Source organism: Cynocephalus volans, chromosome 6 (genome assembly GCF_027409185.1).
Source record: "Cynocephalus volans isolate mCynVol1 chromosome 6, mCynVol1.pri, whole genome shotgun sequence".
Classification (NCBI taxonomy): domain Eukaryota; kingdom Metazoa; phylum Chordata; class Mammalia; order Dermoptera; family Cynocephalidae; genus Cynocephalus; species Cynocephalus volans.
Window position 1 is genome coordinate 113,061,992 of NC_084465.1, and position 26,330 is coordinate 113,088,321.

Here is a 26,330-nt window from a genome sequence, read left to right on the forward strand (position 1 = left end):
GTGGTCCCGGGCCTGGCCAGGGCTCAGTGCATCCCCACCCCGTCCCCCACCCTGTCCCTGACCCCTGCCTCTCACAAAGCACACTGCGTGTCCATCCCATGTGCCCGTGGGGCGGTGTGCGCTCTCGCCATGCCTCGAGCTGTGCACATGATGTGTTCTATGCATTCACCCTGCCCCCTGCCTGCCCCGCACAGGACCAGATGGGTGGCCCCCGGCTCCTCCTACCCCCCTGCCCCTGCCCGCTGTGCAGCCGTGTGCGTTGGCGTGTGTTTCTGTGTCGCTGGCGTGTCACGTGACGTAGCTGTGTTTGCTGACATGAGCCCCTGCCCCGTCTGTTTCTCTGTTGGTTTCTAGAGCTCTCTCCCTCCCCTCTCCAGAGGGGACAGGACTCCTAGGGCCTGGCTGGGGGCCCAGAGCCAGGTCGCCCTCTCCTGTCAGCCCTCAGAGCCCCATTTCTATTGGTGACCAAGTTGCAAACGGATAAAACACAGGAAAATTCTGCCCCTCCCAGCCCTGCATGTCCTGTCCCCAGAACCCCCCCACCCCCACCCCGGGCCGGTTGGGCCCCGTGGGACGGGAGAAATAGCAACCAATCCAACAGCGGGCGTGCCGTGTGCTCACTTCCTTCTGTCCCCACCCGGGACAGGGGCGCCGTGGGGAGGGGGAGATGCGTGGGGGGAGGAGTGGGGAGCTGGACAGACCAGTGGACACAGGCTTGGACAAGGATTTTAATCCAGGGCATGGCCAGGTACAGCATTCCCGGGGCACCCTCAGCAGAGCACTAACACGATGGCAGGAACTGAATGTGGGTGGAGGGGTGAGATGTAGTAAAAACCTACTGATTTCCTCAGCCTTCGTTGAGGGGAATTCAAAGATAAATGTCTAAAGGTGATACATTTTTTAAAACAATGGGAATATAACTCCCCAAGGAGGGACGAAGGTTGTGGAGGAGCCAGAGAAGCCTCTCCACTCTGACCCTGGGCCTGAAGATCCACCCGGATGGCTGGAGACCAGCGTGTGGCCTGTGGAGCCTCTGCCTGCTTCCAGCTGGAAAAGCCCCAGCGGGACAGGCAGTTGGGACCATCCAGGTGGCAGAACCCGGGTTGAGAGTGAAGTCACTCTGGTCCCAAACCCCTGCCCTAGAACTTGGAGGCATCAGGACCCAATGCAGACCCAGGGCTTGTGGACTTAAAGTGTGGTGGGCTCCAGACAGCCGGTCTGGTGCCAGAGCCCTGCCTCCAGCTCTGGACTACAGTCATCCCTCCCAGCCAGGGGTGTGGGCCGGGGCCTGGGTGGAGGCACTGGACGGGTCTCCAGGCCCCGGCCCTAGATCACTGGGCTGAGCCCTCCGTGGCCTTCACCCAGAGGATGGTGCGGGTCCGGCTGTCCTCCCATGAGAACAGGGGCTCATAGCCAAAATGGCGCTGAGCCTTGTCGGTGCTGACGGTGAAGGTGGTGTTGGCCACAGCCAGTGTGTAGGGGTTCAGCAGGGGCGCGTAGAGCAGCAGCGGCCGCAGCAGCCACTGCAGCAGGGCGTTGAGCGCAGCCAGGAGCACCAGCAGCCAGTAGGGCAACAGCGGGCGGGTGCCCACCAGCCGCAGTCCACAGGGGCCCAGGAACTCCATGTTGAAATCCTCGTAGCTCTTGTAGGGTGATGCGTCATAGCAGAAGTACACCTGGCCACCTATCAGTGCCGCGCGCTGCTCCATCTCCCGGGCCACCAGCACGTGCATCCAGGCCACGTTGCCTGTCCATGGGGGAAGGGAGCGGACATGTCCCTGAGAGCCCTTGTGACCATGCAGATGCTGCCCACATCTCCACTATGGCCTGGTAAAGGTTGCTTTTCCCCCAGCCCCTATAGCCACTTGCTGTCCTGGGCCAGCTGTCCTTCTTTTGGTCCTGTGTAGAAGCTGCCCCCTCTTCTCCTGGGGAGATGCTGCTCCCACAGCTGCAATCCTCTCCTGGACTTGTGACATGCATTTTGTCAGCCTTTCCTAACTTGCATGGATACTGTTTCCACCGTGCCTGCACAGTGCCCACCTTGGCTCATGAACAGACTATCCTTTTCCAGCCAGGTGCACACGGCCCTCCCAGAACCACCCCCTTCTAGAGCAGGTCCTCCTACCCTGGTCTTAGCCTCTCCCTGCCTGTCCCAGTTCTCACCCACATAGACCCGGCCGTGCTCCACAGAGGCCGAGACAGCCCGGAAGAGCCGGCCCCCCAGGCGCAGGCCCTGGCGGTAGAAGTCCCTCATGATCTGGTGGCCTTCACCGTAGATGCCCGTGGGACGCAGGGCACATGTCACCAGGGGCAGCCCCCCGCGGACCTGGTGGCAAAAGGCAGGCATTGCTAATACCCAGACCGGGTGGTTTGCTCTCTGGCCTGGCCTCATCAGGCTGGAGATGGAAGGGAGGTGCCTGGAGCAGGTTGCAAATAATCTCCTGTGCCTGGCAGTGGCGCCCAAGGCCCTCTCTGCTCTCACCTTCCTTCCATTGGCCTCCAGGACCAGCCGCTCAGCCAGGGCCTTGCTGCGAGGATAGGGGTGCTTGTGTATTGCTTCATATGGGGTGTCCTCATTGCCCCTAGGGAGAGAGAGGAAAGACTTAATGCTGATGGGAAATGGGCTGTTAAAATATTGGGAGACCTCAGCTCACCTGTAGAAGGGGTGGCCTTTGGTGTTAGGCCCCACAACTTCCATGCTGCTGGTGTAGACCAGGAACTGTGTTCCAGTCTGTACACAAGCCTCGATCACGTTCTGTGTACCTGGGAGAAGTGGGGTGGATCCAAGCTGAGGTTTCCTCCCTCTCCACATCCTTCCCCTCCCCATCTCAGGTCCAGGGAAACCACAGTGGGTCAGGTGGTAGCAACAGAGCTGTCAACAGGACAGGTTGTCACACGGGAATCACAAGAGGTCATGGTCAAAGAGGGGGTGGGGAACAAACAGGCGAGATCAGGCCATGCCTCAGGGACTGGGAAGTGTGATTAGACCTGGGAGGGCCCTCACCCTGCACGTTGACCTCGTGGATGGTCTTGGGACTGGCCCTCCCAAACACGTCCACGAGCCCAGCTGTGTGGATGACCACATGGGCTCCGGCCACAGCTGCTGTCACCTCGTGGGCCTGGGTCACATCCCCCTGGATGGCAGTCACCTGCACGGGCCCTGGTGGGGCATGGGGGAGGCCAGAGGCAATGTCAGAGCCAAGGCCAGCTGCTGGGTTCCGCCTGCACCCTCGGGAGCCACGTTCCCAGTGTGACTCATTCGTCCATCCATGTGGACTGGAGAACATAAACAGGGATCAGCTTTTCTACCACAGGGGTGGGGATCCTGGCTTGGGAGGGGATGGGGAAGGGGATCCATGCCTTCTTCCCTCCACAATCACCTGTCTTCAGGTCCTCCAGCCAGGGACCCAAGTGTAGGTCAAAGACCCGGATCTCATGGAGCCGGGGCTCCCGCTGCAACAGCATTCGCACCACATGCTCCCCCAAGAAGCCACAGCCGCCTGTGACCAGGTACACCAACTTCTGGGCCTGGGCAGAGTCTGCCATGCCTGGCTGAGGAAGAGACCTTGCTTCACTTGAGTTGCCTGCTGCCACCTGCCCCAGTCACCTGTCCTCCCAGACAGGGCCCGCTGGCTTGGCAGACAGGAGTACAGTGACATTGGGGCGGGGAGGCAGAACTCTCCAAAGCTGCTGCCATAGGTGCAGGAGCCAGGCCTGACCCTGTTACCTGCTGAGTTCTTAAGAGGGGTAAGGGATGGGGCTGCGGGAAGTGGTCAAGGTTTGAGGTGGATGGGGAGAGAAGTTTCAGGGTAAAAATGGAGGGTGGGAAGGCAGGGAGGTGGAAGTCGAGAGGAAGGTATAGAAAAGTGGGAAGGGCCACCTTTGTCCCTCGGATCACCTCTGCCTACCTGCGGCCACTGTCCGAGGGTGCCTCAACTGGCCACCAGACGGTCAGTCTTCTTTTGTCGCCTGGGCCCGCCAGCCAGCAACACATCATCCCACTTCCGCTTGCTCCTCCTCCTCCTCCCTCCTGGCCCATTCCAGGAACAGACCAGCCCAGCTGCCACCCCCTCCACCCCCACTCTTGCCATGGGGTGCCCCCTGGTGGCCACTCTGCCTCTATGGCATCAGGTTCCAGCAAAGAACCTGGAAGACGAAAAAGCCAGAACTGCTGGGTGGGCGCTGAGGGGTTTGGGCCCATGGGATGGAGCCTGCAGGGTGACCTCATTCCCACTGCCTGACCCCAGTCCCTCCCTTCTGCTGGAGCTCCAGCAGCAGCTGCGGTTCTGGAGAGGCAGACAGGCCTGACCTTGGCTTGGCTCTGGCAGGCACTGGGAGGGATTTCTGGCATAGCTGGGGCAGCCTGTCAGGTGGCCCAAAGCAATGGCACTGGGTCTGTGGGTCTAGGCTGTTGCCCGAAAGCCCCTTTCCACAACCCAAACTTCAGACCACCCATTTCCCCCTCTTCATCTTGCCCCACCCTCTGTATCCCCAACCCCCATCCCTCCCTGCTCTTCCCCAGAGATATGGACCAAGAACTTTTGTACAATAAAGTTTAATCACAATTATAAAAATGTGGCATTGGGTTTGCACTATTAACATATGTACAATCCAGCCCAACAGGAAGGGCCCACCCCCCACCATCCTGGCCTGGCTGAGCCACAGCCGCCAGACACCAGGGTGGAAGGGTGACCCACAGGGTCTGGCAGGAACAGAAGACGAGGCAGGGTTCCAGGCACAGAGTCCCCAGGACTGGGGGTGCAGGGCCCCCCCCAGGGGAGAACATGGCCACTGCCCCGAGAGACCCCTATACTGGGGAGGGGTGCACGTGGGGCACAAAGGAAAGTCCCCATTAACACAAAGCGAGAGGGCTGTGCAGCCCCCACAAGAACAGGATCTGTACAGGCCGGCACCCCAGGTTTCCACAGGAAACAGCTGCTGGCAGCTACAAAACATTTACAGCTTCTTCTCCGCAAAGAAAAAAAATTAGGAGGTGGGTTGGCAGGGGCGACAAGGGAGGCAGAAGCTGCCTCAAGGGACTGAGGCTCCCTTACTGGGCTCAGGGCCCCCCAAACCCACACTGGGAGATGGGGGCATGAGGGCCCTGCTGAGCCCACTAAGGCTGGGGGTGCTGGGAGCTCAGGGCACCAAGGGGGAATAAATAGGGGTGTGGGCACCAGTCCTGCCCACCTCAGTTGAGGGAGCCACGGCAGCTCTCGGTGCCACACAGACACGGAATCTTGTTGTCCTCCAGTGGGAACTTGTAGTCGTAGGTGATCTCCTCGTCCACGCCGATGGGCTGCTTGGAGTAAATCACGATCTTCTTCTGCGACTCAATGGTGATCACCTTGGCATAACAGTTGGGCTGTAGCGGGGAGGGCAGTGTGAGCCATGGCCCACCTTCCCCTTGCCCATCCCCCGCCCAGTTTCCAGCTCCCAGCGCACCGTGCAGCAGTGGTTGATGAACCTCGCCAGGTTGCCACACTTGGTGGCATCGATGATGGTGTCATGGTCCACCCGGAACAGGTAGCTGCTGCCTATGCCCTCCTGCACGTAGCGCTTCTCCCGCATGTCGGCCACCATCTGGGACGGAGGGATGCAGACGGTTGCAGACCTGCCCCTTGACCTCCTACTGGACCAGGCCTGAGGCCACCAGCCCCTCTAGACAGTCTATCAGCCACCACCCCAGTGACCCGCATTAGCCAGGTCTGGACCTGTGTTTCTGATTCTGGCTCCCACGAACCCAAGGCCTTGTGATATGCCCTTAACTTTGCTTCCAGGAGCCCTCCCTCTTCTGGCCACCCACCCTAAACCCTGGCTGCCATTCTGACTAAGTCACCACATGAGGACCCCAGGGAAGTCTGCACTGATGCTCCGGGCAGAAGGGCCACCAGGTCCTCCAGGAGCATCTGCCTGATCATGATGGAGCCCCCAGACTGCTGTGGGGCTAGCAGGGGCAGCTTCCGAAACGTCAATGGCCATTTCGTGGTCTCACCCTACTCATCTCTTCTCTTCCAAACAAGCATCAGCCAGCTGCCGCTGGCCAGTGCAAAAGACAGATTGTTCACGTTAGGGCCCGTGTCCTTGTGTGAGAAGGAGCAACTCTTACTTCCCCGAAAACAGGACAGTGAGATCTCTGCACTCTCCTTTGGTGACCTCACTTCCTTTCAGAGCTTCAACTGCCAGTTAAGTGGTGGAGACTCCTCCCAAACTTCCATCACCAGCCAAAACCCACCTTGGTGGAGCTGCTGGGCGTCCTCCCCTTGATGTCCCTGGGGCCCCACCTCACATGTCCAGCTTGGCCCTCATCTTGATCATACATCTATCTGTCCCTGCTCCCATCTTCCCGGCAGCCAGTGGCAGCGTCCTGAGAAAGGGCCCTGCCACCTCCTCGCCCTCCCCTCCACAGCCAACTCCCCAGAACCCACAGGTTCCTGTAATCATCAGTGCCTAGTCCAGGTCCCCCTCGCCTTGGCCTGGGTCTCTGCCACAGCCCCCACACGGGTGGCAGCCTAGATTAGCTCTCCCTTCACACTACAGCCACAGGGAGTTTGCTCTCCTGCTTCACGCTTGCCAGGTGTTCCTCCTGTCTCCCCACAGGCCCAAACTTATTCAGGGGACCCCCAAGCTCTGTGTAGTCAGTGCTCCACCTGCCCCCAGCCTCACATCAGTGCCACTGGCCCTACTTTTCCCAAATAGCCGCACCAATCTCCTTGCCCTCATATGACCGCATCCTTCCAGGCCCTGGCACATGCTGACCCACACCCAGCAGCACGTGCCCCTCACCCGGGCCTGGAGCTCCTCAACCTCTCTCAGCATTTGCTCAAACATCACTGTCTCGGGGAGGCCTGGGGTCCCTGCTCCCCCACCCCTGCCTCCCCAAATTTCCCCTCTAATACCAAACACCGTCCTCTACTGTTATCACTTTTCTTTCTTTTTCTTTTTTTCAAAAGATGACCAGTAAGAGGATCTTAACCCTTGACTTGGTGTTGTCAGCACCATGCTCTCCCAAGTGAGCTAACCGGCCATCCCTATATAGGAATCCAAACCCTTGGCCTTGGTGTTATCAGCACCACACTCTCCCAAGTGAGCCACGGGCTGGCCCTGTCGTCACTTTTTGATGCCTGTCTTCCCCACTTCCCCAGGTCCTTAAAGGGGGCGGCAATATCATCCTTGTTTCCTGCTGGATCACTGTCTGCTTAATTGTACCTACAAGCGATTGCAGGAGGCTGGGAGGGAGCGGAGGAGGAGGGATGGCAAAAAGGACAAGGCAGCTCCACCAGCTAGTCTTGGAGCTGGAGGGTATATGAGGCTTCATCCAGAGGGCCAAGTGGTACACAGGCGAGCACCCTGCACTGAGGTCGTCAGATCAGGGCTGGGGCTGGGTGTGGAGCCTCACCTGGCGGATGTTCTGACCCACGTATTCGATGACCATCTCGTCGGCTGCAATGGGTTCCATCGCAAACAGACCCCACTCGTGGATCCGGCTCCGGCCAAATCGGAGCTTCTTCTTCCGGAACTGGGAGGCAGAACAGACTGTCCAGCTGGATGCCGCCCAAGACCTAGCCCCTTGCCTTTCCTGCAGACCTCCCAGAACAGGGGTGTACTGGCCACTCACCCCGACCTCCACCCCAGGGGACCCCTGGAGCCAGCACAGGCAGCTGCCCTCTTCAACCTCTGCAGAACTCCTCACCTTGAGCTGGTTTAGCTTCAGCAGGTCACTATCCATGATGGCCGAGGTGCCGATGGCGCTCAGCAGCCGCCGCTGCTCAGACCGGCGCTCTGAAAGCACGCGGTTAGTGCCCTGTGAGACACAGAACAGGGAGGAGGTGAGGGACCAGAGAAGTATGGGAGGCAGCTGCGGTGGCCAGGATCAGGGCAGGCCCCACCTGAGTGTCTGCTCCCTCCAGCTGCCGGGCCGAGACGGGGCACACATCCAGGTACTTGTCCTTCTCCTTCTTGCTGATGGGGTAGTAGCCCTCGCTGCGGGCTGAGCCTGTCTGGTGCTCTCGGGGCCCGTCCTGGGGCCGCCGCTTGCGTTTTGGAGTGCTCAGGTTGGTGAGTGCAGGGCGTTAAGGAAGAGAAGGGCTCCTCACTGCCAGATCCCCAGGCCCGCTCCTCTGCATCCACCCCAGTCCCAGCCCGTGGAAAGGGCAGCTGCCTTAGCTGAGCATGATCAGCATGAGGAAGATGAGGTGAGAGAAGCAAGTCTCAGAGCCCACCACTCCTGCCTGAAAAACTCTGTGAGGCTGAAAGAGGCGGGAGGCAGAGAGAGGCACGAGGCAGAGAGGAGTTGGCTTGGCAGCCAGAGAAACACCCAGGCTGAACGCGGCGTGGCGAGCTGAACAGGAGCGGGGTAGATAGATGCAGACACTAGGAATGACCCGAGGAGGACACCACCTGGCTGTGACCCCAAGGAAGGCCACCCCCACCCCCGGGCCCACGTCCTCCTGTCCTGTGCAGGCGACCACTGCAGCACAGGATATTGGTGTGATGGACCCAGTGGGTGTCGTTGAGCCAGTCAGCCCCGCTAGTCTGCTGTAGCAGCCGCTCGTACGTGAGCCGCAGGTAGCCCATGTCTTCCAAGTCCAGACCCGAGTTCCAAATGTCATACAGGATGGTCATCTGCTCAAACTCGCTGCGAGGCTCGTAGGTGGGTGGCGGCGGGGGCGGGGGCAGAGGTGGCCTACGGCGCCGGGTGTGGGAGCGGAGGCTGCGGCGCCGGACAGCCCCCTCCCCATCACTGCTGCTGCTGCTGCTGCTCTCAGAGGACTCGGACTCCTCCTCCTCGTCCTCTTCCTCCTCCCTGTCCTCTGGTCGCTGCTGCAGCTGCTGCGGCTGCTTGGGCTCTTCCGCCTCAGACACCACCACCTCAGGGGCCTCGAGGACCTCATCTGCTGGGGAGCTGAAGAGCGCTGCAGGGGCAGAGACTGGCTCTGGGGGCCGCGGGACCGGCGTAGAGGGTGCGGGCTTGACAGCCAGGGCATAGTTATGCTCCAGGAGGATGTGGCTGAGCAGGGGGCTGGGGCGGTCTGCCTCGTCTGACGTCTCTGTGGCCTCTGAATCGTTGACAGCAGGCAGGGCAGCCAGACCACGCCGGGCCGGGGTCAGGGCCAGATCAGCCAGTACTGCCAGGTCCACTTCTGTCCCTGGCTCAGCCTCTTCTTCCTCAGTGCAGCGGCCTCGGCCTCCAGCCCGACCCCGGCCTCCTCGCGTCACCTCCTCGGGCCAGCTCTTGACCAAAGATGCATGATCCAGGGGCAGGTTGCGAATGGTCCGCTCCACACCCCGGGGGACTTTGCGAGAGGCTGGGCCAGGAGACTTGGCCTGCGGCGGGGCAGCTGGGGCAGGGTCTGGGGCTGGCACCTCCTCCACAGCAGAGAAGGAGACGGTTTTCCGGCGCTTCTTGGGTGGGGGTAGGAGTGGGATAGGGGAAGAGGGGCGCTCATCAGGGCAGGGCGCAGGGGCTGGAGGCCCAGCTGGTAGCTCTGGGGGAGGCTGGGGCACACTGGGAGGTGGTTCCTTAGTTGGACCTGGGGAAGGAAGCACACAGTGACAGGGAGGAGGGTCAGCTTCTAGGCCTGACATCAACAGAGATTGGCCTGGGCAGAAGCCCTGCCGCTCAACTGGGCCCTGGGCTGCCCCGTCTCAACAGTCTGTGACACTCCCTTCTCAGCTTCTGCCCCAGAAACTCACCCTGCAACGTCCCCACCTCTACGGGCTCCCCTGACGGGATGGGATTCTGCACTTGCAGGAGTGTCAGGCATGGGTTGAACACGCTGAGCGGACACTCTCCGCTTCCCCACAGAGCTCACAGTCAGTGAGAGGCAATGACACAGAACACACGCCCGCCCAGCTGTGAGGAGGGGACATGGGGCTCTGCACAAACGCCTGGAGTCCAGCCTTTTCACCAGCACTGGCAGCGACAGCACCACATCCAACCACAGGCACAAGGACCAAGGCGATTTCTGCCAGCTGCGTTCTATAATAATGACCCCATTAGCCAGCCTGGAACTAAAATATCCACTATCTTAAACACAAACGACACTCGCGGTTTACCGAGGTGAAAGGATACAAGGTAAGAAGCTGCATCTTTGTATTAAAATATGTTATAATGCGGTGTTACAATGTTAAGGTCTCTGGCTGGTTAGCTCAGTTGGTTTGAGAGCAGCCTTGAAACACCAAGGTCAAGAGTTCAATCCCCATACCAGCCAGTCACCAGAAAAAAATTTTTTTTTCATTGGAACATATAATATCAATGTCAAGGCTCCACCCCCTCAACCAAACTGAGGAGTTGCCCTAGTGGGGAGGGGATCAGGAGGAATCTCCCCCAAGGAAGCTGAGGCTGAAGCTGAAACCCAAAGGACCAGGGGTGGGCTGGGGAGTGGGTGTACTGTCTTTGAGAAAGTGGCGTTGGGCCTCCCCAGCTCAGCCCCCAGGACAGGGAGCACATCCTCCATCTCACACTCACGTCCATGGGGGAAAGCCTGCCTAGAGCTTTTAGAGCTAGCCCAACACCACCTCCTTTGTGAAGCCTTGCCTGGCTTCTCTAGACAGCGTAAAGCCTTCCTTTCGGAACCTGAAGGCAGGAGGCTCTCAGCTGCCCATCTCAAGCTGACTGTGGAGATTAACAGCTAGCATCTTGTGCCTAGCACCAATCCAAGCCTTTTCCACACACTGACTCGTTTACCTGCTGCCCTGCGCTGCTCTGGACGTCCTGTAGCCTCGGGGGTTTCATATCTGGCACCACCCCTCACACAGCTGGAGGGCAGCAGCACCAGGCCTGGCCGGACAGGCAGGGATCAACGTACATCTGCGGCCTAACAAATGCTCCCGGATCTGGCCCCCTGAGCGAGGCCCGCAGGCCATGGTGCTTTAGGCTCTGGATACCAGCCAGGGTTTCAGCCAGCAGTAACCCACGCTCAGAAGTTATGGAGGCCCTCAGTTTCTGTAAGTCCTCTCACCTCTTCTCTCCCCCACGTTGGAGCAGCCTCCCCCCAACCCATCCTCTGACCCAGCCACTCCAGCTTCCAGAGACCTCACTGAAGAACAAATCCCCCTCCCAGCTCAGGTTCCTCATCCCCATTTCCCTTTGCTCCCCGGTCTGAAGGAAACCTGCCCTTCTGTTTAGGAGACAACTGTGGGGGTACCTGCCCAGTCAATACAACTCCCACCTTTCTCTGCGAACTGCTCTTCTGATACCCCCAGATCCACAAGGGTGAAGCCCCAGAAGCCAGTTTCTACTGCATGACCTACCCCCCTCCCAGGGCCATCACTAACTGACCCAAGCCAGCCCAACCAGAAACTTCCTTGAGAATAAGGCTCTAAGATAGACGGGCCTATCTGTGGCCAGCCTGGGAGGCAGGTGGAGGCAGACACCCTGGGTTGGAATGGAGAAGCAGAGGAAGCCCATTTGCAGGAGGTGGGAAGAATGAACCAGACTGGAAGACAGAAGAAAAGCTAGTCCTACAGGCATTTTGGTCCCTGTTTTTGGGTTCTACCAGACAGGCCACAACCTATAAACAAATCCCTTTACTAAAAATTGGTTCCTGTTACCAGAAACTCAATGAGCCTTCAGTGAGGCACCAACTTACCAGAAGCCATGACCCCTTCTCTGGAGGTGGGTGTGGGCTACCCTTTGCTATCTTCTGAGCCCTCCCCCAGACTCCTGCCATTGGGCCACACAGCCCTCCCCCAGCCACATCCTTGGGAATGTGGATGTCCCTGCACACCCCCTCATTCTCTAAAAACTGAGGGACCTGCCTTCATCTCCCTTCCTCTCCACCCCTGTCATCCCCCTGGGGTATTGGCTCTCCCACCTGTTTACCTGGATTCCCACATCTCCAGCGACCTGCTTCACTCGCCCTCAGCTACCCTCCACCAAACACAGGCCTGGCTCTGCCTGGCCCTGTCAACCCCATTGAGGTCCATGCCCTCGGGCCTCGGGCCACAGTCCCCAGTGCCCTTTTCCCATTCCCACCCCTCACCCTGGCTCTAGGCCACTGCCCTTCTCCTAAACTTCTTGCCTTCTCCTGCCCAGACCCCAGGCCCTCACTTGGTCCTCTCCTCTCTCAGCTCCTGTCGCATCAAGTCATCCTTCCAGCACTCCCACCCTGCGTCCCCCCAGCTGCCCCTGTTCCTCAGCTCCAGGCCCCACGTCCACAGGCCCCTGTGCTGCTGGCAAGCCTAGTCGCCTTCCATCCTCACTTCCCACTCCCCTCGCTTTCCAAGGCTCCTGCTGCTCCTACAGAGCCAAGAGGAGCTTTGGGCATGAAACCTCTGCCTCCCCCTTTACAGATACGTTTGCCTCAGATCTGAGTCCGTCCCTGCCTCCCCAGGAATGCCACTCCAGCAAAGACTCTTCTCTCCTGGTCCATCCACCTTCTCCCTCTGCCCTTCAGTGGAGGAACATGCCCAGCTCTCAACTAATTTAAAAAGCTAAACTCTCCATCAACCCTGCATTCTCTTCTTGCTGTCTCTCCAATCCCAGCCGGGTAACCCTGGGCTTGTTCCTGCATCCCACTAGCCTCCAATTCCTCATCTGTAAAATGGGAATGACCAGGATATTGTGAGGACTGAATAAGAAAATGAATTTTCAACTTGCTACGCCTAGAGCCTGGCATCCAGTAAGTACTCAATAAATATAAGCTAATTTTATAATTCTGACTCCTCAACTCTTTTCCTTCTCAGCCACAGTAGCCTATCCTTCCAGAAGGCTATCTTTGTCACCTCCCCTCACTCCTTAACAACCCATAACTTGGCTTCAGTCTCAACTGCTCAACTGATAAGGTCACCAAGGACCTCCTAACTGTCAAATCCAACAGACACTTTGCTATCTTATAACCTCTTTCTGGCCCAATGACACCGACCACTCCCTCCTCTTTAAACCCTGAGCTGCCCTTGGGGTGCAAACCTGACAGCTCCCTGGTTTCCTTCCCGCCTGTCACTCCTCTCTAGCCCTCTCTGGCTTTCTTCTGCCCACCTGTCTCTCAGGACTCCAAGGCTCCACCCCCTCCTCTCATTCCACACCTCCTCCTCAGTTCTACAGGTGAACTCACACCTGCACTAGCACTGCTCTCCAACATTTGCCTCATTTCCAGCCTGCTGTTCCTGCCAGAGCTTCAGATCTATTGATCCAACTGCCAGTGATTCTACCCGGAGCTCCCAGAGGCATCTCAAACTCAATCCCAACAAAGCTCAGCAGTTTTCTTCCTAATCTGGGTTCTCGTTCCTGAGTTTCGTTTCCTGGTAAGTAGTGTAACCAAGCCATCCTATCTCCTAGATTTCTCTCAAATCTTCATCCATACCTCCACTCCACTGCCCCGTACCTCACCATAACCACCCTCCCGTTCTCACCTATGAGCCTTCAAACCTTCCAATGGCACCGTACCTCCTTCCTCATCTCTTCCAAATGTCTCCCTCTCCTGCCAGGATGGTCTTTCTGAAATGCAGACCTGGCCATGTCCCCCTCCTTCTTCCTGCTCCACTGAGTATGAAACCTGGGACCCCGCAGACCCTTCTGCTTTCCAACAGACCCAGAAGCAGCTGGAGAGTCATCTGAGATGTAATGAGAGCCTTGTCTCCCCCTGGTGAGGGGTCTGTACCTGAGCCGAGTGTGCCAGTGCTGGGCTCCTGTGGCCACTACCTATCTCGGACCATGGATGCTCAATAACGTTCAAGTGGGTGATCCTGGGAGTCTATGTGCACCTTTGAAGCATACCTTAAAAGCAGACTTATTTGATTCCATCGTAGGAACACCCCAATTCAAGCTACCACCATAGCTCACCTTCCTTCCTTACTGCAATTGCCTCTTTTTTTGGTGGCGGGCTGGTAAGGGGATCTGAACCCTTGACCTTGGTGTTATAACAGCATGCTCTAACCAACTGAGCTAACTGGCCAGCCACCTCTGCAATCACCTCTTAGTCTCTCTGAACCTACTCTGGCCCCTCTCCAAGTTTCCTCTGCACTGCATCTTTTCAAAACACAAATCTGATCATGTCACTCCTCTGATGGCTTTATACTGGTCTCAAGATAAAGACCAAATTCCTAAGATAGCCTGCTTGTTTTGCATGGCCCGGTCCTTGCCCACATCTCCGGTTTCAGCCACCCCAGCTCCCCTCTGTGCTCAGTCCTACAGAAGGTTAGCTTTCTTCCAGGCTTCCCAACCTGCTGCTTCCCCTGCCTCAGGGCCTTTGCACATGCTAACCCCGCCTTCCTCCCTGCCTTGCCTACATTTCAGGCCAACTATGCCTTAGCAGGGAAGATTTCCCCATGCGCTCAGATGTGCTCGAGTTCTGAGTACTTTGTACTTTTCCTTCATGGTGCTTTCACAGTCTGTAATGATGGGTTTTCTTATGGATTAATTACTCAACCCAACCATCTCTTCCTGTAGACTGGGAGCTCGCCGAGGGCGAGAGTAGTGCCTGCTGAGCACACCATCATAGCCCTGCACCTAACTCCTGCTTGGCTGTGGTAAGTACTCCATAAACACCTACCGCCTGAACCAGCAGTTCACTCAGCTGGATAAATTACCCATATGTGCTATAAAATAACAATAGAACGCACAAATCCACAAAGGAATGCAAAGATAGAGCTAAATTCTGAGTTAATGTTGTGAATATTTGTTTTCTACCTACTTAGCCATTTAATCACCTGCACATATCTACTATACATTAAGGAACGAGCTTAAGAAAAATTAGTAGGAGGATCTTCTTAAATTGGGAATTTTCTCCATAACTTACTTGGACGGAAGGCATTTCCCTATTACTTTAGCAGCCAAACGCCCTGGTCTGGCTCTGCAAAACCACTGTAGCAGAGCAGTTTGACATGTTAGGCCATAAATGTCTCCAAGCAAGGGGGAGTGACAGGTGACAGTGACTCTTTTTTGGTATATTTTTCCAAGAGTCATACACTTATACACAATAAGTGCAGGTTCCACTGTTCTCTCTCTCTCTCTCACACACAGATCAGATCAACACTCACCTGCAAGTCTTGCTGGAGACTTCTCTTGCTCAGGAAGTGGTATGACGGGGGAGCCTGCCACTTGCTCAGGCTCGGCCTCCTCCACAGGAGCTGGCATGGGCACTGGGACTTCTCTAGGGGGTGGTGAGGCTGAGGGAATGGTTGCTAGCTGCTCCTCCTCTTCCTCTTCCTCAGAGGACTCAGATGATGAAGAGGACGAGGAGGACGAAGAGGAGGATGAGGAGGACGAGGAGCTGGAGGAGCTGCTGCTCTCGGAGTCTGACGTGCTATCGTTTTCACCATCTGAGTCAGCATACAGAGAACATTTGGAGGACGAATCGCTTTCCTCGTCCTCGCCTGGAAATCCAGAAGGAGCAATCAGGCGAGGTGGAAAGGCCTCGGTGAAGCTGTGGGTTCACTCACGGACTCACTACATGGATGTCACCCTATGTCAAGGAGTTGGATAAGCAAAAAGTTTGTTCCCACTGAGGTAAGATCAGTATTAAGGGGCTGGGGAGCGTGGTGAAGGGAAGCCCTGGACTTTGGAGCAGCAGCTCAGGGAAGGCCTCCCTGAGAAGGAGATGCTGAAACCAGGGACAAGGAGGAGTCTGCCACACAAGCAGTGGGGCTCAGTGGGGACGTCAAAGGCAAGAAAAGGCAGGTACTTGCAGACTGGCAAGCTTTTCCCAAAGTGGGTCTTATGGACACAGGCTGGATGACAGACTCTGTGAAAAAGGATTCTAGGGTGAAATAAGCTTAGAAAACATGACAAGCTCCATGCCTCTGGGAGACTGGTAATGTATGGGAAGGGCTCTAAGAAATCCAGGAGTTCCAGTCTTTGAGGAACACAGTTGGGCAAATTAGAACAGAAGATGGTGGTGGCTAGGGAGGAGGCTGAAGGATGGCCACATGCAGCTGAACAGATAAACAGGGCTGGAGCACAAAGGTTGAGAAGTCACCTTGCGGAAAACAGGGAGCCAGGAAAGACTTCACGGAGGGACGTAACAATCAGGTGTGCGTTTTAGGAAAGATAATTCTATCAGCAGTTTGGAAAATGGAGTGGAATGGAGGGAGAAGGATGGACACAGAGACAGGGAAATCAGTCCCCTGCCACAAGAGTCGAAGTCACAAAGACAGGACAGCAGGAACAAAGGTGGTGACAAATGCAAGAAGCATTCAGGAGGGAACTCTGATGGAACTGGTGATTGAGTGGTTGTGGGGGGTCCACAGCCCTCTCTCCTAGCAGACAGCCCTGCCCCTGAGAGACAGGCCCTTGGGTCATCCACTCGCTGTCCTGACCTCTGCAGAAACGGCACCTCTCCAAGGTGTTCCTTGACCAGCACAGAGAAAAGAGTAAATCTTTCCCCAGTCCCCACCCTATCAGTTTCTACCCCGTTAACCTATTTTACCTTCTTCAAAGCACAAGTTTCTACCTGAATTGATCTTATTTGTTTGCTTGTTCGTCAAGTCTCCTCCTAACCTCCAACAAGTTCTGCAAAAGCAGGAACCACGTCCACCTGCTATGTCCCAAATACCTAGAACAGCACCCAGCACAGAGGGGCTCGCTGTACATTTCTGAACAAATGAATGGAAAGGAAGCCTGAACTATCTACCCAAGACCTCAAAGAACAAGGAGAAAAAAACACGTGTTCAACTGAAGGACAGAGGAGTGTCTGGTGATGGCAGCTGTGAGGGGGAGAAAGGAGGCACAGCTTGGTGGCTGGGCCTTAGAGGGAGAGCAGTGGTCTAAGGTGAAAAGATACAGACAGGCTGGCAACATTGAGGGGGAGGAGGAGAATGCAGACCCCTTATCTCCAGGGCCTGGGAAAATAAGTAGGCTCCACGAGGTGATCCTCAGGGGAGCTGCATTTCAGTAGAAGAGGCAAGCAGGAGGAGTGTTCTGAGTACTGGGGTTTTACTTCCAGGGGGCCAAGGGTTCCAAAGGATGTGGCTAAAATCATTGCTCTTGCAGAGGGCAAAGGTGGCCAATAAATCTACCAGGAAAGTTATGCAGGCCCAGGAAAGGGCTAGCTGAGTGGTGAATCTCTTCCTCCCAAGCCAGAATTCTATTCAACTGGCTGTGCTCACCATCTGACGCCTCTGTCTCCTTCTTAGTGGTATCCACAGCTTCCTCTCGCTCTTCATCTTCCTCATCATCCTCATCATCCTCCTCGTCCTTAAAGAAAGGGACAAATGGGGACTAACAGGAAAGGGACAACTGGTCCTCCATGAGGCACAGCTGCCTGGGCTCCAGCCCAGTGTGAAACTGGCCATAGGGACAGGGACTCAGGAAATAGGCTCTGGCAGGGACTCAGTGCCCCGGCCCCCCACCTTCTCTGAGGAGGACTCCTGAGACGCCTCCTCCCCTTCGCTGTCCAGAGCAAAGGACTTGCGGTGCTTGCCCTGGGTCTTGCCTCGGTCCTCATCTCGCTTCGGGGGCTTGCTCCCCAGCCGTCCCGACTCTCCGGCCTCCTTCTCTCGCTCAGGGTCTAGGCCAGGCGAGTGGGGGTCAGGGCACTCTACCATCAACAATGAGTTATCATCCCCCTACCCCATGCAAAGAGCTTTACATACACTGCTGCTGACCTGCTAGACAGTCCTCATTTTACAGACAAGAAGTTGAAGTTCAGTAGAGAAACAAACACCTCACAGTCATCTAACAGCTTATGCTGTTTTAAACATATCCCACCCACTTTATCTTTCGTCTTTTTCTGGGTTGGGTGGAAGAGGAGCTGACTTGTGCCTGGCCCAAGAAAAGAGTAAGAAGGCCAGTAGGTCTCCAAGGAAGCAGATATGACTCAATACAGAAGTCTCCCAGCCATGTCAGCTGTCAACGAACAGCTCAGATTTAGACAAAGTGGGAAGAAGGCTGCAGGAGAACATAAGCATTAGATAGTAAACTCGGCTAGATGACTGGCTTAACTTCGAAATTCTCTGATTCTATATACTGAAGAGTCTATTTCTATGTTACAGGTGGAAAAACCAAGATGCAGAAAGCTTAACTCAGCATACTAGAGCAAGAACTACAACTACACCACAGGGATAGCCCTGTCTGATCTTCTCACGCCTCTCGGAACTGCCTGGGTTTAACCCTGTGCCAGAATTTCCACTTGGCTCCCTGCCCTCTAGATACCCTGACCCCTTTGTCTCCGTCTCTCGCTTTCATCAGAATCTAAGCAGCCCATTCCCTTTCTCCAGCCGCCTGATCTCCCATTCACCATCTTCGTCTTCCTCAGCTGGAGTGGAGGGCCGGGGCCTCTTTTCCTCACTGGCTTCTGAAATTTCCGATGGTTCTTTCCGCTTTACCTGGGAGAGGGGGAAGAGATGGGGCCCATTTAGAACTCAAGCACTCACAGGTGCTGACCACCCCCTCCCCCTTGCTCCACCCCCTCAGCAAGTCCACAGTTCTAGGTACCTTAAACGAAGGCAGCCGCAAGGCCCCTCGCAGCCCTGACCCAAAGGCAAAGGCCTCGATGCCTGTGGTTCCCCCGCTCTTGGCCCAGTCTACGAGGGACAGCAGGCCTGGCTCTTTGAGCTTTGTCTTCTCTTTATCCTCCTCCTTGGCTTGCTGTTTGGCTGCATTCTGGAATGGCTGCAAGCAACAGGGAAACTGAACCCCAGAACCCAGGCGTTCCCACCTCCCTGAGAACCAAATCCAGACCCCAGGAATTCAGAAAAGCATCTATTTCCTCCTCCATTTGACACACGTGTCTGTCACACCTGTACAGGCATTTGCCCAAAAGTCTGCTCCCTTAGCCCTGGGAAATAGCTACAGGTATTCCCACACCACAGACAGCAAAACTGAAGACTGAACCCCAGAGAGACTTAAGGGCCTTGACCACCACAAGTAAGCAGTGGAGCGGGTCAAAGCTCTTCTGCCTCTCCGGCCCATGTGTGTCTGCTGCTGTGTCCCCTAACACCACTGCCCAGCTAGGGTGTCCCTCTGAGGGCCCGTGGTCTCGCTCTCCACTCCCCTCCACCTAGTGCATGTGGCCTGGAGAGCCAGAGGCCTAACCTTCCCCTGTGCAGCTCCAGGTCTCCCCAGTCCCAGGCATTGGCCTCACCTTGGCCTTCTCTTCTTTGCTCTCCCACCACTGGTCAAAGGCTCCAAAGGCCACGTTTTCCACCATCTTGCGGTTGAGGTCTCGCTGCATGATGCTCTTCATCTCTTGGACTAGGGTGGCCAGCACGCGGCCCACGGTGCCTGCTGACGGTAGGGCCTTGCCCTCTGCCAGCTCTGCTTCCTCCCTGGGAGGCAGCCGGGCCTCTTCTCCCGAGATGGAGGAGGGCAGGGGCTCGGCTGCCATGGGCAAAGGCAGGTGGTAGGCCTCCCGGGAGTAGGCCCCTCGGCCTTCTTGCCCTTGTGTGTACAGAGCATAGGGCAAGCCATAGGCTGCCTCCTGGGGGGGCGGGAATGGGAGGAAGGCCTCCCCAAAGACCCCACCAAGGGGACCGGCTGAGGCAGCAGTCAATCCCTTGCCCTGCCGCAGCTGGTGGAGCCGAGTTAACATCTGGGTCTGCATCTGGAAGGACATAGGCATCCCTCCCCACTGAGCCCCAAGCCGGTCCATGAGCTCCAAGGAGTTCACAAAGTCATAGATGTGAGGAGGAGGGGGAGGGGGTGGGGGGTACTCAGGGGGTGGTGGCCCATCAGGTCGGGGTGGGAGGAGGTAGGCAGGTTGGTGGGGAGGATAACCAAGGGGAAGGGAAGCCAGATAGGGAGGGGGAGGAGGAGGGGGAGGGGGAGGGGGTGGAGGCTGCTGGGGGGGTGTCGGGGCCGGGGGTGGTGAGCCACCCCTGTCGTCGTCGGAGATCTCCATGTCCTCTCCAGAAGAGCATGGAGAAGCCTATGGGGGTACAGAGAAGGGTCACAGAAAGCTTCTATCTGTTCCCTGGTTTTCTCCTCAAGTCCCTGTTTTCCTATCAACTTCCCTTCCCTCAGCCTTCGGGGCCCAGCCCTGCCCTCCACATCCCAGGTACCTCCTCTGACTGACCCCAACCTCACCTGGTTCTGTCCGTTGGCCTTGGGAGACTCTCGGGTAGCCCCTGGTTCCCCACTCCCTGGGGGTGCGACATCCTCAAAATTAGCTGGTGCAGGAGGGGGTGTGCAAGGCCCGTGACCTGACCCTGAAGGCACCTCGCTCCCTGTGTCCCTAGCCCCAGGGCCGGCGCTGCTGTTCTCTTCCTCCTCCTCTGTGTCGGAGGCCAGGAAAGAAAACTTGGAACGCTGCTCCTTCAGCAGCATCTCGATGCGGGAATCCAGGCTGCTGTGCTGAGCGAAGGGCACGCTCTCATTGGTGGTCTCTGGAGCTGGGGAGCCGGAACGGGCAGGTGAGGCTGGGCGGGGGGAGGTCCGAGCTTCTTCTCTCTCAGGGCTGGGCCCCCCACCGCCCCCGCCTCCACCAGGTTCTGGAGGCTCCGGCGGTGGGGCCTCAGAGGCAGGAGGCCGGTAGTCCTGGTCAGCGGGCCGGCTGGGCTCAGGGGGCAGGTAGGAAGTGTAGGAAGGTGGAAAGCGCTCAGCTGTATTTTCAGCAAAGGGGGCCCCGGGGGCCTCCTCTCGAGGTGCCCGGCGGGGTGGGTAGGAAGCATGGCGCTGGTAGCGATTCCAGCTCTCATAATATGCTGGGTAGTTTGAGTCAGAACCACGAAATTGAGAGGTCGAGGAAGAAGAGGTCGATGAGGAGGACGAGGACAATGAGGAGGAAGAAGAGGAGGATGCAGCAGTGGCTGCAGTGGTGGCTGAGATGGCTGTAGAGGCGGTTGTGGGGGCCGAAGATGCAGAGAAATGGCGGCGAGAAAAGGAATCTTGGTAGCTGTTCTCTGACCTCCGGGGCTTGAAGGAGGTGGAAGTGGTGCTAGAGAAGAAGTGGGGACATTAGCTGGTCTCATCTCTACATGACCAAACCCAAGTGTCCTGCTTCTCAATACCCAAAGCTCCTCTACAATGGGTTCCTAGCTAGCAAGCTCCCTGAGGACGGCAGTTTGTTGGCTGAATCCACAGAGAAACTAGAACAAATTATTTCCCTCTTGGAGAGACTTTGGCCTTCCTCCTCCCAGTGGCAGTTCCCAGAGTCTGATGGCTGGGGGCCCCAGATGGTGTTTGCTCTTTACCTGCTGGAGTAGGCAGAGTCCTGAGAGTAGGGCGTGCTGCCCCGAGATGTGTAGGGGGTTCCTTGGGAGGACTGAGGGGTGAACTGGCCAAAGGAAGATGGGGTATCTTGTCGGCTGCTGGAGAAGCTTGTGTCCTGGGAACATGGGGTGCCATTGCCAGGGGTGCCCACCACAGCAGTGCCTGCTGGGTAGGTGGCCGTGTCAGAGGAAGAGCGGCGGCGGGATTCAGTCTGGAGGGAGAGAGCAAGGCAAGGAGAAAGGAAAAGTGATCAAGCACCATTTGAAAACATGCTCTCCCCCAAACCAAGAATCCCTGTCTTTGGAAGGATCTAGGCATCTTTTCTTGGCTCTTCCTGTATTTAACAGGGAAGTCCAGAACCTCCCCAAAGACTGCTCCTGCTCCTGGCACGCAGGAACCATGCCCACAGCCACAAGCTTCTCACCGTCTCAGTGGCTCCTCCAGAGCCCTGGAACTTCTCACTCAAGGCCTTGCCCCCTGTGGGCACAGTCTGAGGGGTGTAGGAGCCATTGACAATCAGTTCATAGTACTTCATTCGTTGTTGTCCTAGAGGCAGAGACATGGGAAACAACAGTCAGATGGAGAAAACAACACCTTCCTGACCTGGTATTGCTGTTTCTTTCTCAAGCTTCAAGTTTCCTACAATTTCTTGGAGTCTTGGGTTTTGGGATTTTAGTTTTCCTACCTTATCTCTATCTTTAAGACCTTCTACGTCATCTCTACCTCTTAACCGCTACAAATAATATGTTTTATGACACTTCACAGTTTACAAAAACTCTTCTACATATGTTGCTACACTGGCTGATCATCAGGATAGAAAAGAATCAGTGCCCCTATTTTACAGGCTTATCAGCACCGCACTCTCCCGAGTGAGCCACAGGCCGGCCCCTTCTATTTTACAGGCTTAAAGAAAACGGACCTGCCCAACGTCACAAAATTCTTTGGTGGAAGAACTGGAATTCAAACCCGGGTTATCTGCAGTTAAATCCCCCCATACTCTTTGTCCTATAAACTAAAGGTTGCAGAATGGTAGCCTGAGGACTAAATCCAGCCTACAGATATGTTTTATTCACCCTGCATAATGACTTAAAAAGTCTGGGGACGGGGGTAGGAGGGATGAAGTAATACTTAAAAACCATGAGATTTCCCTGGTGGAAAAAAAATTAAAAAACAAAAACAAACAAAAAAAAACAACACCACCCATGAGATTTGACACAAAAATCTTGATTTCTGGCTTTTCTTTTAAAAATCAAATTAGGGAATAATAGCCCTTATTCCCACTTGCAAACTGGCTAATGCCAACTAACAGCTCCTTTAGGTGGCACTCTAACCTACAGTTCACCATAGACCCCACTCCTCCCTACTGTTCCTTAACAAAGAAGCCCAGAATGCTTCACTCATCTTTATAGTTTCCCAATACTCTACCTAAAATTTCAAAACCAAAAAAACTGAAAACCTACTTATTTTGCAGATTTTGGAGTCAAACCCTGACCTGAGCTAATGATTTACTGCAGCCTTTATTCAGTCTATCTAGTGTGACCCCTCCCTATGATTTCTTACAGATATAATCATGTGCTCAACTTTGGGGTGCTGCCCTGACCCTGCCGAAGATAACACACAGAAAAACATGTATGTCCCATAATTCCTCTCTAAAATTTAAAAATGCTGATTTCAGAAACACATCTGGCCCTAAGAGTTTCAGATAAGGAATCATGATCCTGATCACTTGCCTGACCCCAACAAGCACTTGCACATACAATCTGATGGAGCCCACCTTTGAGCAGCGGGCACAGGTGCCCTCACCTTTGATATCAAGCTGGGCGTGGATGATGTTGCCCATGACGGAGGTCAGGTGGAGGTTCTTGACTGTTTCCTTGGCGCCCCGAGTGCTGGTGAAAAGCACACGGGCCAGGCCCAGGTGCTTGCGAGTGCGGGGGTGAAGAAGGATTTCTACCTCCTCCACCTCACCATACTTTCGGCACATGTCCTTCAGGAAGGTCTCCCGCACATTGTCATTCAACCTTGCAAAAGTCACTTCCTTCAGTGGGATCTGTCCAATGTAGAACTCATCCAGCTGAGAAGAGAACAGGAGTTGGTCTGGGGTCTCAATATTGACCACTCTTCCTTTGCCCTTTGGGAAACTTTAGCAAAATCCATGCAGTCAAGAGAGAGGTCTGGGAAACGGAAGGGTAAGGGGAGGAGGCCACACAGAGGATACATCAGTCTTGACTCTTCTCTTTCCTGAATTCTTCTCACCATACAAGAATGGCAAGAACCAGGAACAGAAATGCACAAACTGAGAAACCCCCATGGAAGGAACTAGTAGGGAAATAATTCACTAGCTCAGCTTTTACTAAGTGACCGCCTGAGACTGGGCACTAGAAATACAAAGATGAAAAAGAAAAAAGATTCCTGCTCAGAAAAATAGACAACACAGACAGACACACACAATTGCCTGACGCAGTGTCAGCAGAGGTACAGACAGGGTGTTTGGGAGTTCACAGAAGAAAACCTTTGTATAGAGTGAAATCAGGGAAGAATGCATAAAGATGGTGGCATTCTTACTGGAGTTTCTGGATAAACAGGTGTTTGCCAAAATGACAAGGACTTCTAGCACATGCAACTATAAGACAACTAGGCATTTTCTAAAAACTGCAAAGCGTATGGTATGAAGGTAACACAGGGGTGTTACATCAAGGCCAAGGATAAGGCTTGGCCAGATCAATAATCATATGTGCCAATGCTCAAAAACGGACTTGGCAACAAGAGTAAAATAAGAGAACAGTAAAACCAAAGCAACAAATGGCAGCATAAAATAGAGAGAATGGAAGCAAGGAAACCAGGTGAAATGAAGACAAGGGTCTATATTACAGAAGGGGCAATGGGAATAGAAAGATTCAGACAAAGCAGAAAAAGAGTCACCAGGACTTGGTGACAGACTATGTAAGAAATTAGGGAGAGGAGAATCATAGGATGACTACCAGGTTTCTAGCCTGTGCAGCTGAGTAGATGGTGTTGCCATTTATCAGTAGAGGGAAAATGAAATAGAAAGCAGAATTAAGGCGGTGAAGAGAATTTGTTTTAAATCTCTTGAGTATGAGATGTCTGTGGGGCCTTCACATGGACAGACTAATGGTGGCTGGAAACATATATTTGGAAGCCATCAACATTTAGGTAATAGGTGAAGCCATGGCTGTGAAACAGTAAGGAAACCCCACAATTTATTTAGAAGGGAAAAAGAATGAAGAATTAGTGGAAGAAACTAAGAACCATCAGTTCTTAGTCCAAGGCCTGATGAGTGTCCTGCTTGGAGTGGAAAATGGGAATCCTCTGAGAAAACAAGATGGTCAAATGAGAGGTGAGAAACACAGGACTCTGGGGTGGCAGTGGCTTTGTCACTCCCTTTAATTGTGGCGGAACTGAGATATCTCACTGTTGTGCTATGCACTGTCTAGGAATACAGTGATAAATATAGCAGCTAAATCTGCCTTTACTTCATCCTTCAAGAAGTCAATACCCCCACCACCAGGGATACACTTTGGACACCTCACCTATACCTCTCTAGAAAGATAAGTTTACCTCCTACCCAAAACAACTCAGTCTCATTGCCACTAAGGTTGTTCGACCTGGCTGTGTCCTTTTCACTACAAAACCCCTTTTATTAGGCTATATGAAGACTAGAGTGTCAGGATGGATCTTTTCTGCACCCTCCAAGGGCCACCACACCAGGAGACCAGCAGACACTTACCTTAAACTTAGGGACTGGGAGGGAAAAGTCTCTGTTTTTGGACCTGACATGGCAACGGGGGTCTTGGAGATCTTCGACTGGTATATACTTTGAGTCCTAGGAAGGAAAGCAGGAACAGAAAGACAGCTCAAGATGAAACCAGGCTGTTGAGCTCTAAGAAGCCCATTTGGAGATTCACATGCAAAAGAGCTGGGTTCAGTTGTCCACCCTTGAGAAAGCAGGCTATAGGTAGGAGAGTTCTGGGTGCTGAACGGAGTAACAGAGAAGCAGGGGGCCTGGAGTTCCCTAGATGGCAAGAAAAGGTCTGGGGCACTCACGTTGACGCTGAAGTGGATTCCATCATAGCGGTACACCTTTTGAGAAGGCCTGCGCAAGGCAGGGTCCAAGGCAGGATCCACGATGAGCTTGTAGTTCCGCCACTGGAAGCTCGGGGCCTTCTGCCCATCTCCCCCACCTTCCTGATCCATCTTTGCTCATTTACACTGTTAGGAAAAGAGGGATATGCAAGGGGGTGATCCCTTGCTGGGGGATCAAGGCTTGACTCCCTTGCTATCCCTCATTGGCTAGCTCAGATTCCAGGTTCTCTCATCACACCAGTTTCCACAGCTCACCATGAACGCGGCTCCCCCAGATTTCGCCCTAAGTACCCTCTGTCTCACCACAACACCCCATGCTCTCTCCACTTCCCAACTCTTCCCTCAGGCCCCCAGGCCCATCTCGCGCCCCCTTACCTTCCCGCTCTCCCCAGCGCGCGCCCCACTTGGCCTCCGCGCAAGACCCCTCCCCCGCCCCCTGGCAGGCCCCGCCCCCTCCCGCCTCCTCACCGGCCAGCGGCCCGGGCCAAGCCCCGGCTCCCGCTCCCACAGACCCGCTCCCGTCCCCGCGCCCCGACCCTCCGGCCGAGAAGTGGCACCTCTTCGGGGCGTTAGAAACACCGCGAGACCGAGCCCGAGACCCGGCTTCGACCCCGAATCCGGGCCGGGGGGTGGGGAACGCGCGCCGATGCCCTCTCCTCCCGCCCCGGTTCGTTCTGCGCCCCCCCCTCCACCGGTCTCCGCGCACGCGCGCCGCGGCCCCACTCACCCGCTCGCGGCGAGCGGCTCCCCTCCCCCCACCCCGCGCGGCACCTCAGCGGCGCGAGGCGGCGGCGGCGGCGGCGGCGGCAGCGCGAGACCCGGCCCCGCAGCGGTGGCGGCGGCGGTGCCCCCCCCACCACCACCTCCCCGGCGCGCGCACCAAACACCACCGCCACCTGCGCGAGGCCCAGCGGGCACAGCGTCTGCATTCGCACTTTCGCCACGGGTGCCGCCAGGAGACCCACGGGGCCGAGGGTAGCGGCCTCGCCTCGGCCGGCGCCCTATAAGGCTCGGGAGTTGCGGCCCAAGGAGCCTGGAGATTGGTCGCATCCCCCGGAGAGTGGGCTTCACCACCACTATGCAGCTGCTCCGGCCTGGGGTTTCTGACGAATCGGCGGTGACGAAAGCTGTGACC

General features: G+C 55.7%; 2 protein-coding genes across 7 annotated transcripts; both read right to left on the reverse strand.

Annotated features, from left to right (window-relative positions):
• Window positions 1–714: 714 nt before the first annotated feature.
• Window positions 715–3,995, reverse strand: HSD3B7 (hydroxy-delta-5-steroid dehydrogenase, 3 beta- and steroid delta-isomerase 7). Of its 6 annotated transcripts, none has more exons than XM_063100101.1 (7): window positions 3,909–3,995; window positions 3,381–3,548; window positions 3,005–3,160; window positions 2,655–2,763; window positions 2,483–2,609; window positions 2,164–2,326; window positions 715–1,747 (listed from the first exon to the last, which is right to left on the reverse strand). In XM_063100101.1, the coding sequence occupies exons 2-7, from the start codon at window positions 3,544–3,546 to the stop codon at window positions 1,332–1,334; spliced, it is 1,137 nt and encodes a 378-aa protein (XP_062956171.1). In that variant the 5' UTR covers window positions 3,547–3,548; window positions 3,909–3,995; the 3' UTR covers window positions 715–1,331. The 6 variants fall into 6 exon arrangements, with proteins under 6 accessions (XP_062956171.1, XP_062956172.1, XP_062956170.1 ...); XM_063100102.1 differs by having other exon boundaries at window positions 2,483–2,582; window positions 3,381–3,552; window positions 3,909–3,993; XM_063100100.1 differs by having other exon boundaries at window positions 3,381–3,552; window positions 3,909–3,993.
• Window positions 3,996–4,583: 588 nt separating this feature from the next.
• SETD1A (SET domain containing 1A, histone lysine methyltransferase) lies at window positions 4,584–25,315 on the reverse strand. Its single transcript, XM_063100655.1, has 18 exons — window positions 25,157–25,315; window positions 24,840–24,935; window positions 22,895–23,165; window positions 21,516–21,637; window positions 21,073–21,302; window positions 19,967–20,816; window positions 19,026–19,808; window positions 18,377–18,553; window positions 18,180–18,267; window positions 17,293–17,450; window positions 17,050–17,137; window positions 14,983–15,318; window positions 8,487–9,533; window positions 7,890–8,062; window positions 7,694–7,804; window positions 7,400–7,519; window positions 5,446–5,583; window positions 4,584–5,365 (listed from the first exon to the last, which is right to left on the reverse strand). Exons 1-18 carry the CDS (start codon window positions 25,304–25,306, stop codon window positions 5,192–5,194), a joined length of 5,112 nt encoding a protein of 1,703 aa, XP_062956725.1. The 5' UTR covers window positions 25,307–25,315; the 3' UTR covers window positions 4,584–5,191.
• Window positions 25,316–26,330: the final 1,015 nt, after the last annotated feature.